General features: G+C 41.9%; 1 protein-coding gene across 27 annotated transcripts in view; it reads left to right on the top strand.

Moving 5' to 3' along the window:
• ST3GAL6 (ST3 beta-galactoside alpha-2,3-sialyltransferase 6) overlaps positions 1 to 12,112 on the top strand; it is a 94,551-nt gene that overhangs the window by 58,669 nt on the left and 23,770 nt on the right. For 24 of the 27 annotated variants that reach the window (XM_062004604.1, XM_062004468.1, XM_062004459.1 and 21 more), the window contains 3 exons: positions 8,531 to 8,630; positions 9,414 to 9,482; positions 10,773 to 10,850. In XM_062004604.1, coding sequence (XP_061860588.1) covers positions 8,542 to 8,630; positions 9,414 to 9,482; positions 10,773 to 10,850 — 236 coding nt within the window. In that variant the 5' untranslated portion in view covers positions 8,531 to 8,541. Of the gene's footprint in view, positions 1 to 3,447; positions 3,470 to 8,530; positions 8,631 to 9,413; positions 9,483 to 10,772; positions 10,851 to 12,112 lie in introns of those variants that run through there. The other 3 variants (XM_062004595.1, XM_062004620.1, XM_062004574.1) reach the window with 2 other exon arrangements.

Below are 12,112 nucleotides of genomic sequence, written 5' to 3'. Positions count from 1 at the left end.
TCTTCCTGAAGAGGGGGATGTACTGAAAAGCTGGACTTAGAGCAAGCGCTGGAAGTGTTAATGTTGACTAGTGTATGGACTTGACAGAAGGAATATACAGATATGTGCCATAATATGCTTGAGTTTTGTCATCTTGAGACAAATGATGTGAGAAAACTTCCTCCTCTGCTGTGTAGGTGTTCCACTGGCATGTACTGCATCCTGACCAAAAGGAAGCAGTGCTGCAGGACTGGTGATCACAAGCAAACCCACAAAATACTGACTATGTCTTAAAAATCCTTATGTTCATTTTTGAGCTTTTTGGTAGGTTATATGCTTTTTACCACCATCCCTTTAAATTTCAAGGTCCACTTGGAACACATTTTCAAGCTTACTTCGCTTCCTCCCCTACAACTAAAGGCTTGGAATTTGAGGTCTGAATGAGCTGATATTCTCATGCTGTCAGTTAATTTCAGAACCAAGAAGTTAAACTGTCAGAAACATAGATATAGAGCTAAGATTGTTTTAAGCTGTGTAGTATTTAATTTAGTCATAACTACTTGTAGTTAAATATTAACTATTTAGTTTTGTGAAGTGTCTTTGACACTAAATAGTAGGATAGATGGAAAAGCCTTTTGCATTGCTTTATTAATAACCTAGTTTTAAGAAAGAAAGCAAAAGAAAGGCTTGCAAACGTTATGGGGAAAAATGTGATAGTTGTACAGTCTTGTGATTTCCCAGTTCAACAGCTGTAATTTCCTGCATGATTATTCTGTGGTATGGCTGCCTTAACTGTGTATATAAGTTGAAATATAATCAGAGGCTGTGAGATAGTGACTCATATCAGATACCACACTTACTGAAGTAGCAGAATAAAGACTACTGTTATGTAAAGATTCAGCTCTGACGAGGACATTGGTTCCCCACTTCCACCAAGGAAAGAAAGTGTTAGCCTCTGGGCCTATATACCTAATTTGTCATAAACCTCAATGTGTCTCAGTTTTGGGAACTAGGGTGGACCCATCTGTTCATCTGATCTCTGTGAGTTCTCTTTAATAGAATAACAGAGTTTGTCTTGCCTAGTTCTGTAACTGTAGCTCAACCTTGGCAGGAATGGGAAGTTGGACAGCAGAAATTAGTTTAGATTTCTGTTAAAAAATGCCTGTCAGTCTTTTTACACAACACTTAGGCATCCCATTGCTTGCTTGTTTTCAGAAGATTGCCTCATAAACACTGTCATTGTGAGGTGTTTGGATTCCTCACTCCTTTTATTGTGTGGATCACTAGTCTTTGTAGAAGGAGGAGGAAACTGAATAGTTCAATTCCAGCTTTGTCCTGCTTGTTCTACTTAGCCCCGATTGACCTTGACCTAAGGGCCCCTGTGACTTCTGTTGGTCTGGTTGATGGGCTTAAATCAGGATGCTGGGTCTTGTGATAAATAAGCCAGAACGGGATTGCCATTCTACGTCTGAACTGTGTCATCTCAGTTACCTATTTTCTTGCATCTTTGCCTGTTGGATTTTTCTAGTGCAGTGTTTGATCACAGGGGTTTATTTTCCTTTGATCAGCTATTTTAAAATAGAGATGGAAATTGCTGTCACCAATAAAAATTCACACAGAATAGTTTTTTCTCTAAACAAGGCTATGGTTCTGTTTACTAAACCAGATTAAGAAAGTCTTCACTTAAAAGACCCGACCTGACTTGTAGACCTGACTACAGAACTTTGTCTTCAAAGCACTGAATGAAGCCAGGCATTGGGGGATGGGATGGTGAGATAATTATATAGTTAAAGACCAATTTTATGTTCCTAAGAGCTGAGTTAGGTACACTCTTAATGATTCTGCATTCTCATGTGTGTGCCAGGGCAAAGGTCCTACATAAGGTACTGAAAATTCATAGAATCATAGAAGGGTTTGGGTTGGAAGGGACCATAAAGATCATCTGGTTCCAGCTTTCCTGCCATGGGCAGAGATACTTTTCACTAGACTGAGCTGCTCAAAACCCCATCCAGCCTGGTTCTGAATACTTCCAGGGTTGGGGCACCTACAGCATTTCTGGGCAACTTATGACACTGCCTTACTACCCTCACAGGAAAGAGTTTCTTACTTGTATCTAACTCTCTGTCAGTTTGGAGCCATTACCCCTTGCCCTGGCACTACATGCTCTTGTAAAAAGTCTCTTTCTGGCTTTCCCATAGGCCCCTTTAGGTACTCAAAGGTGACTCTCGAGCCTGGTATCCCTGGAGCCTTCTCTTCTCCAGGCTGTGGAGGAGCCTCAACTCTCTTAAGCCTGTCTTCATAGGAGGGGTGCTCCAGCCCTCTGATCTTGTTTGTGGTCCTCCTCTAGACTCATTCCAACAGGTCCATATCCTCCTTATGTTGGTACCTGCAGAGCTGGATGCAGTGCTCCAGGTGGGGTCTCATGATAGTGGAGTAGAGGGGGAGAAACCCCTCCCTCAGGCTGCTGGCCATGCTTCTTTTGATACAGCCCAGGATACAGTTGGCTTTCTGGGCTGCAAATGTACATGTTACTGCCTCATATTCAGTGGTATCCCCAAGTCCTCCTCCACAGGGTTGCCCTCAGTCCACTCATGGCTCAGCCTCTATTTGTGCTTTGGAATGCCCCAACCCATGTGCAGGACCTTGCCTTTGCCATGTTGAACTCTGAGATTCACACAGGGCCACTACTCAGGTCTGACAATATCTCTCCCAATGACATCTCTTCCCTCCAGCATGTTGACTGCACCACACAGCTTGATGTCATCAGCAAACTTGCTGAAGGTGCACTCAATCCCACGGTCCATGTTAGTGCCAGTCCCAATGCTGACCACTTGTCCTTGATCTCCACTCAGACATTGAACCATTGAGGCAAGTCTTTGAGTACAACCATCCAGACAATTCCATATCCTTTAACTATCCATATCCATCAAATTGATGTCTCTCCAATTTAGAGACAATGATGTCACGTGGGACAGCGTCAAATAGTTTGCGTGAGTTCAGGTAGTTATCCTTACTGAAGGCATTTTGGCTCTCACCACTCAGTTCCTTATTTTCCATGTGCCTTAGCGTAGTTTCCAGAAGGATCTGCTTCATGATCTTGCTGGGTACAGAAGTGACTGGCCTGTAGTTTCCCAGGTCTTCCTTTGTTCCTTTTTTAAAAATGGAGGTTGGTTATGTTCCACCTTTTCCAGTCAATGGGAACTTCACCAGACTGCCATGGCTTCACAAATATGATGGACAGTGGCTTAACCACTTCATCAGGAAGTTCCCTCATGGCCCACAGGTGCATCTCATCAAGTCCCATGGACTTAACGCACCTTCATATTCCTTAGATATCTGTTTTGAACTTGATCATCTCTTACAGGGGGTGGTTCTTTGTCTCCCAGTCCCTGCCTTTGCCTTCTGTGACTTGTGCAGTGTGGCTGGAGCACTTGCTGGTGAAGACTGAGACAAAAAAGTCTTGGGTACCTCAGCCTTCTCCATGTCCCAGGTAACTGGATCTTTTATGTCCTTTTAGAGAGAGGTCACCTTTTGCCTAGTCTTCCTTTTATCACGGGTATACCTATAGAAGCTTTTTGTTTTGCCCTTGACATTGCTGGCCAGGTTTAATTCTATCAGGGCTTTCACTTTCCTAAGCTGATCCCTGGCTTCTCAGACCATTTTTTTGTATTCCTCTCAGGCTGCCTGTCCTTGCTTCCACCTGCTGTAGGCTTCCTCTTTGAGTTTGTCAAAGAGGTCCTTGTTCATCTGTGGCGTTTTTGCCTGACTTCCTCTGTGTTGGGATGCATTGTGTCTGAGCTTGGAGGAGGTGATCCTTGATTATTAACCAGCTTTCTTGGGTTCCTCGTGCCTCCAGGGCTTCATTCCATTGTACTCTAGCAAGCAGATCTCTGAAGAGGACAAAGTCTGCTCTGCTTAAGTCCAGGGTAGCAAGCTTGCTGTGTCCCCTCCTCACTGCCCATTTCCTGGTCACTGCAGGCCAAGGCTGCTCTTGAGCTTCACATTCCCCACCAGCCCAGCTTTTTTTGTGAGAACAGGTCCAGCACAGCACTGCTCCTTGTTGCCTTATCCATCTCTTGGAATGGGAAGTTAACACATTCCAGGAACTTCTGGATTGCATACACCCTCCAACAGGTACTACGGTGGTTAAAGTCCCCCATAAGGACTAGAGCTTGTGAATGTGAGGCTGTCCCTGCCTGTCTACAGAGGGCCTCATCTGCTTGATCTTCCTAGTCAGGTGGCCTGTAGCAGACTCCTGTTATAATGTCACCCATCTCTGCCCTCCCTTTAATTCTGACACATAAGTTCTCAGTTGGCTCCTCATCCATCTTCAGGTGGACCTCCATGAGCCCCAGCTGGTCACTGATAGAGAGGGTGACACTCCCTCCTTGTCTCCCCTGCCTGTCCATCCTAAAGAGCCTGTACCGTTCCAACGGTTCAGTTATGGGAGCCATACTACAACGTCTTTGTGATGCCAGTAAGATCAAGTTCTTGCAGATGACTTACGATCCTGTACAAAGAATAATACTTACTTTTATATTCTCTTGTTTTAATAGCTGAGGGTTTTTTTTAGGCTGTAGAAATATCTTTATAAATACTTAAAATACATTTTCATAGAATGATATGAAAGTGTATTATAAATATTAAAAGAAATATTTGTACAGCCTAAAAAAATTATAAACATTTATAAAGAGAACATTTTTTATCTGTGATTAATATTGTTTATGAATAATAATTTTGTTTTCAGAAGACCTTTTATGGGCAGCTTTGCCTTTTCTCACTTCTATAGTTTCATCTAACTCTTCAGCAAGATTTTTTTTTTTTTACACTGAAGTCAGTAAAACCAGCCATTTACTCAGTTGTTAATTTAGCAGCTTTATCTGAAGATTTGGTTCATTAATGTTTACAAATACGTAAAGGGCGAGTGTCAGGAGGATGGAGCCAGACTGTTTTCAGTGATGTCCAATGATAGGACAAGCTCGAACACAAGAAGTTCCAAAGAAACATAAGGAAAAAATTTTTCACTATGAAGGTGAGGGAGCACTGGAACAGACTGCCCAGATGGTTTGTGGAGTCTCCTTCTCTGGAGACATTAAAAACCCACCTGGACCTACTCTAGGATGTCCTGCTCTGGCAGGGGAGTTGGTCTTTCAAGGTCCCTTTTGACCCTTAAGGTTCTGTGGTTCTGTGTTTATGTTCTGTTCTTTAACTGAAGTATGCATTGATTGAATTAGGGAGTAAAAAGTAAACAGTTGATTTCCACTTCAGTGGGACATTTTAACAAACTTCTAAAAGCGAGAAGGAGTAAAACTACTGACAATGAAAGGGAAAAAAAACCCCTGAAGAGCACAGTATCTTTAAATAAATTACGGAGTTGTCTAGGTTGGAAAGGACTTTTAAGATTGAGTCCAACCATTATCTTAGCACTGCCCCATCCACCACTAAACTATGTCCTTAAGCACCACATTGATGTGTCTGTTAAACACCTCCAGGGATGGTGACTCCACTACTTCCCTGGGTGGTCTCTTACAGTGCTCAACAGTTATTTTTGTGAAGAAAATTTTCCTAAAATCTAATCTAAAGCTTCTGTGGCACAACTTCAGACCATTTCCTCTTGTGCTGTTGCTTGTAGCCTGAGAGAAGAGACCAACATCCGTATTGCTACAACTTCCTTTCAGGCAGTTGTAGAAACTGATAAGGTCTCCCCTCAGCCTCCTCTTCTCTGTGCTACACAAGGCCTAGTGCCCTCAGCTGCTCCTTGTAAGGCTTGTTCTCCAGACCCTTCAACAGCTTTGTTGCTTTTCTGTGGATGTGCTTCAGTACCTCAATGTCCTTCTTGTAGTGAGGGGCTCAAAACCAAACACAGTACTCATGGCCTCACCAAGGCCAAGTACAGGGAGACAGTCACTTCCTCAGTCCTGCTGGCTGCATTATTCCTGATACAGGCCAGGATGCCATTGGACTTCTTGGCCACATGAGCACACAGCTGGCTCATGTTCAGCTGACTGTCAGTTAACACCTCCAGGTCCTTCCCCTCCAGGCAGCTTTCCAGCCACTCTGCCCTAAGGCTGTAGCATTGCAGAGTAGTTATAGCCCAAGTGTAGGACGCAGCACTTGGCCTTGTTAAAGCTCACACAACTGGCCTCAGCCCATTGCTCCAGCCTGTCTAGGTCCCTCTGAAGAGCTTTCCTACCTTCAAGCAGATCTATGCTTCCACTCAGCTCTGTGTCTTCTGCAGATTTGCTAAGGGTGCACTCAATCCTTTCATCCAGGTCATTAATAAAAATGTTAAACAGGACAGGCCCCAGCACTGAGCCCTGGGGAAGGCCACTGGTTACCATCCACCATCTTGACCTAACTCCATTCACTGGAACTCTTTGGGCCTGACCATACAGTTTATTACCCAAGGCAGAGTACACCCATCCAAGCCATAAGTAGCCAGTCTCTCCAGGAAGATGCTGGGGGAGACTGTTGAAGGCTTTACTAAAGTCCAGGTAGACAACATCTACATCCCTTCCCTGGTCCACTAAGTAGGTCACCTTGTAGTAGAAGATCAGGTTAGTCAGGCAGGACCTGTCTTTTTGTACAGCCATGCTGACTGGGCTTCATCACCTGGTTGCCCTGTACGTGCTGCATGATGGCGGTCAAGATGATGAGCTAGTTTCTGTTAATGACGCTTGACTAAACCCACTAGGTGAACTTTATTGTGATGTTCTTCCAGTTTTAGGGCAAGACTCTTAGAAAATCATTGTAAAAACTCAGGGTTTGCTCTAGGAGTTGAAAGTGACTGTCAAAAAACGTTTGTGGTGGACTGTAAGGGAGATTGTTGCTTTCCAAGGGAGGGATGAAAGGCTGAAATTGCAACACCTGCAGCCTATGTGTGTTTAATCTAGAACAGAGCAGGATAGCCTGGAGGGATATACTTAAGATTGATAAATTATAGCTTGTTCATTGCATGGCTGTGTTAGTGGTAGATGCCGTTACAAAATCCCATCTCTGATCCTACATGTAAACTCCTGTGAAGGATATGGGGGGTAAAAGAAAACAAATAAGGAAGCAGTGGCTTGTTAAGCTCAGGTCATTGTAACAAATAGTCCACTGTAAGATATTTCTTCAAGAGTGAAGCTATGTGAGTCGCAGTAGTTTGCTTCTCAATTTCTAATAAGAAAATGTCTTTAGGAGTTTTTTGGCCTTTAATACAAGGTATGATGTTAAGATGTTGCTAACACAAAATGTATTGCTATAAATCATCTGCAGCATATTTACCTTGAGTTTTATTGCCTTAGGGCTGTTGAATCCAGGTTTAAAATAACATCAGTTCTAAATACTCTAAAAAGCAACATGGAATTTAGAACAAGAAGCTTGGAGAGAGAGAGAAAAAAGGAAAAAAACCCAAACTATAAAGCCAAAGGCTCTGCTGTTGAAAAGTGCATCACTGTGTTTGGATATGGCTTGTTTTTGCTTGATAGCTGTTTGTTGCCTTCATTTGAAAATACTTCAGGATATATAAGTAAGTGTTTATATGTTGTGTGCATCAAACCTGCTTACTATGTTAGAGGGAGAAGTGAAAATAGTTGGTATAGCTCATGAGTAAATTTCCATCGTAACTTGTGGCCAGAATGGCTATTTTAGACTTTCAGAAGTATAACCAACAATGGTTCATTTATAGCTCCTGAAAGGGCAGCTCTGTGTGTTAGATATGAGCCATGCAGAACTTGGCTTTTCCTCCCAGTATGTCTTGCTGGATACATGAGCTTCTGATATCTTTCTGGTTTTCTTTTACTATACTGTGCAACAAGGTGAAAACTCTTTGAAAAATGAACCCTTTCTTTGCTATTTCTCCATAATTTAACTAAGTTTCACAGATTAGGTCGGTCTTAACTTCTCTTCCTTTCTTTGCAATGTATGAAAATAGCAATTTTCTGCACTTGAGCAATGAAGTCTGGCCTGTGTTGGGAAGTGGAGATTGTGCAGGACACAAGAGTATAAGCAGAAAGTTTCAGTACAGCTCTAAATGTCCAAACCCAGACTTGAAGAATATTCAGTGATCCTTAAAAAGATAGTAGCAAATCATGGCAACTCATACCCTTTTCTACTTCATCAGCGTCCAGCTTATTTGCCTTCTGCAATGTCAATGCTTGTTTAACTGTTACCATGAAAACTTGGTGCCACAAGAGAGATGAGTAGTGCTGGTATCAGTAAAGGCCAACTTCTGACTCAAGGCTGATTTCTTTGGGCTACCAGTGGCCAGAAAGGAGCTTCTACTCTGATAGGCTTATGGAAGAGCCCATCTTCCTCCTGTGTCTTCACTTAGAGTGAGCTGCTTTTATTGCCTCTTTTGTGCAGAGTATGCATGTGTTGTAGATGCACAGCAGTGTTCAACTCCTATCACTGGGAGAGAAATCAAACCAGAGTGATCCCTGGTCAAATCTGTGATGGTGATAAACAACTGGAGTACTTATGATTTCCTTTCATGGATTTCAAGATAAGACTTCATGTTAATAGCATGACTTGGATTTAAATTTCTGGTTTTGTTTTTCTTATATTTCAGATCTACCAATCATGAAACGAATTCTCCTGTTTTTTATACTGGCTGCTGCTGTTATGTATGGTATCCTGCATGGAAATCTGTGGAGAAATAACCTCTACTGGTATGATGATGCCTTGTTCGTTTATAGTGCAAACACCTTCATGGCTCTATGAGGGATGTGGGTGTGAGTTGCTGTGTTGCTACTTACTAGTAATGAGCAGAAGTGATTACTTCTCTCTGTGTATGTTTGTTTTGTGGTTGGTTTGTTTTTGTGCTGTGAGGGAATTAATGTGATCATTCTCTCCTGTTGTTCATTCTTTCATGTCTCTTGTAAACCTAGTAGCTGATTTGAACCTGGTTGTATGGAGAGGTCAGAACCTCAGAGATAGCCTTCCTGAGTTTCACAGAAAATAGTGTTCAACTGAGGAAAGAAAACTTATTTGTGTATGTTGTGTCCATATCTCCTCCCACCCTACATGTGTTTAGTGTTAGCTTGTTCCTTTAGGTATCTGATAAGTGATATGAGAAAGACCTGCTCTACACATGCGAATAACTGCAGAGGTAGTGGGCACCTTTTGGAAAGTTCAAATTTGTTGAGTGCCATTGGCAACCTTGTGGGAATTGAGGTTTCACTATATTCAAGATATGCAGGACAGGTGGCTAGGGACCTAAAATTCAGAGTGATTGCGGAACAAGTTGAGTTTCCATTAGCCTTTGTATAGCTGTAACCAACCAGGACTGACTGATGTTTTGGTGTTACGAAGGTAACAGTGATAGCTTTTAAAAGTAGTTATTGATGCACCTCTATTTGACTTGTTTATAGCATACAATTGATACGAATGGCTTTCTGTTGTGGTTTCTGTTTATAGCAAACCACAGTGTTGTGACATTTCCCTTTTTGCAGGATTAGCTTTTATGGACAGACTTCCTCTGTGAGGGCTTCTCCTTCCTATGAAACTAGTGAAGTTACTCAGTAAGTTCAGCAGTTGAGTATTTTTGTGGTGGGTGTTTTTGGTTGGTTTGGTTTTGGGCAAATGGGAGGGATTGAGACTGAAATCCATAGCCTTTGTTCATAGGCTCCCTGTTCAACTGGTTATTGTACAGTTGTGTCTGTTGGCTGTTTCTGTTATGAGCACAATTATAACATGTCTGTCAGAAAGGAGTTTTGTCCATGTTTTGTTTCTAGTGTTTCATTAATATTTATGGCCACTTACAACGGCTGTATGTAACAAGCAATGAATTGTTGGAAGGACGTCTGTTTCAACTTTCAAATTTCTGCAATTCTGAGTTATACCTAAATAAAATCGGCAGATCTACGGGGGCAACTTTTGTGCTTAAAATATAATAAGTCAGAGTTGTGATTCCACTTGTGATGTGCAAGTGTATGTATAAGCAGATCTTGTGCTAGTAAGTTCCTGCAATTAGGTTTGTAGTAGTAGTGAGTGCCTATGCTAAAACTTAAAAAGCAAGCCTCTGTTCTTTCTAAACCCATCTTGCAAAATGCCATCTGTAAGGCTGATGCTGGAAAGCAACGAGTTGGCCAGCTGGTACATTTCACAGGATGCTTTCTCAGTGTCAGTATTCACTGACAACTTGAGGTTACTGAAAGCAATTAACCTTAATGGTCTGTTTGGCTGATGGTTCTAATGACTTGGTTTCATCCTTCTGTTCTTAATGCAGCCCAGATGCACAAAATGCACCCACTGAACTTTACTCTCCCTTCTGGGCTTCCTATTTGTTATTAATTGGTCTAAACTGCCAAGCAGGAATATGCTTAGAAGTGGAGATCTTAGCCTTATTAAGAGAGTAATAACATCACCAAAGAATCTTAATAAGAGGAATGAGTTATCCCCCAAGAATCTCATTTTCCTTTAAGTGCCCTGTATGGTGCTGTCTATTCCCATCTTCAGAAGAGACTTCCCTCTCCTCTCTTGAGGACTGCTGGTGATGCTATCACGTATCGCTGCAGGAGTGATTCAGCGCAAGCATCCTGTTGCTCTGCAGGTGGACCTGAGATGTCATCTCTAGTTAGGACTGCTTTGATAGTTGCTGAGCAAGGGAGGTTGCAGACCCCTTGGAGCAGCATCATGAGATAAAAGCCTTCACTAGTAACAGTATTCCTGCCACAATGAGAAAGAGGCAGCAAAAATTTGGTGTGATGTTAACTTGGTAATCAGCTTTTACTAATATGTCCAGGTTTCTCTACCTTGTTGCTACTACCCAGTCTCGTTCTTGCTATTTCTTTGAAATTCTTCTTTTGCAGGCTGCCACCTACAGCTGTGGAAAGAAGGAACACACTGGACACTTGTCTCCTGAAACCAGCATTTGAATCTTTACTGGGGTGAGTCTTCTGTGGGAAGAGGCAGGGAAAGGAAAGGCTGTGTTGACTGAGGTAGAAATGCGTTATTTACATATTCTGGACTATTTCATGTTTTGATTCACCTCTGGAAATACAACTTTTGGATTTGGGTTTATTGCTGCTTTTCATGCTTCTGGCAACACAAATTGTTTAGCTGATACTGATACACTGATCAGTATCTGAGCAGTGCCACACAACTAGCTCAACATGCTGGTGTATATACAAAATAAGGAATAAAGAAATACTTTCTGTTCAGATAGTGTAGCTAGTAACAGTGAAACTATTATAAAGATTGAAGTTAAAGCCTTGATTCCCTCCCCTGCCCATGCTTTTCCTGTAAAAGACGCCTTCATGTCCAAGACTGAAACTCAGTCATTCTACTATTAAGAACCTGGACTGAAAAGATCAAGATTTTTTTTTTGGTAGGTAAGTATTTCTGTAGCAGCCAGGGACCAGAGGAATTTTAAAAATATCTTCATTTTATTTGGTAAGAGGAATATGAAATGTACAAAAATTCTATCTTTAGTGATGGTAAAATTCAGTGAAATTTTAATGGCATTTAACTTTGATGACATTTAGGATTATTCATGATTTTGCTCCTCTGATAGGATTGTTGAATTCTGTGTAGGTGTCCTCCAATTCAAGGTACTCATAGGAAGTTTCCTTTGTAAAGAAGCAGTCAGGTGAAAAAAGGATAAACTTCAACACAAAACAAAGGAAGTGTCTGATCAGAAAAGGTCATCCAAGAAACTTGTGAGGAGATACTGATAGCTTTTGTTAATAGAAGCACAAATCTTTAAAGCGCAAATCAAGGAAGTGCTATATGACCAGAAGCAGACAGGCTATTATTGTTAGCTTTGTGTTTTACATAAGCAAGCTTTAAGTATGGCCCTGATAAAACTTGGGAAGGTGTTTAGACCAAGTCTCAGCTGAAGAAGTCTTAAAGCTCTATGCAAAGACACCATTGTGTCCTTTTGTGGTCAGTTAGGGTTGGTTTGGGTTTTTTTTGTATACAAGAAAGCATGGGTTTAATTAAGTGCTAGTATTATTTTAAAGAATATAGAAGAATCTCAAGTTGATCCTCCCCAAAGCAGTCTTGTAGTCTTTGAGATTTGGTGAGCTGGCAGGCCTGATGGGGTGGTCCTAGGTCTCGCTCCCACAGAGCGTGCCCAGACTGTCTCTGAGGCACAGTAGAATAGCCCTGGTGCTGAGCAAGGGGCAGGAATGGACTCAGAGATGTGCAG

Source organism: Colius striatus, chromosome 1 (assembly GCF_028858725.1).
Source record: "Colius striatus isolate bColStr4 chromosome 1, bColStr4.1.hap1, whole genome shotgun sequence".
NCBI classification, from domain to species: Eukaryota; Metazoa; Chordata; class Aves; order Coliiformes; family Coliidae; genus Colius; species Colius striatus.
This window is presented reverse-complemented; position numbering and strand designations above follow the sequence as displayed.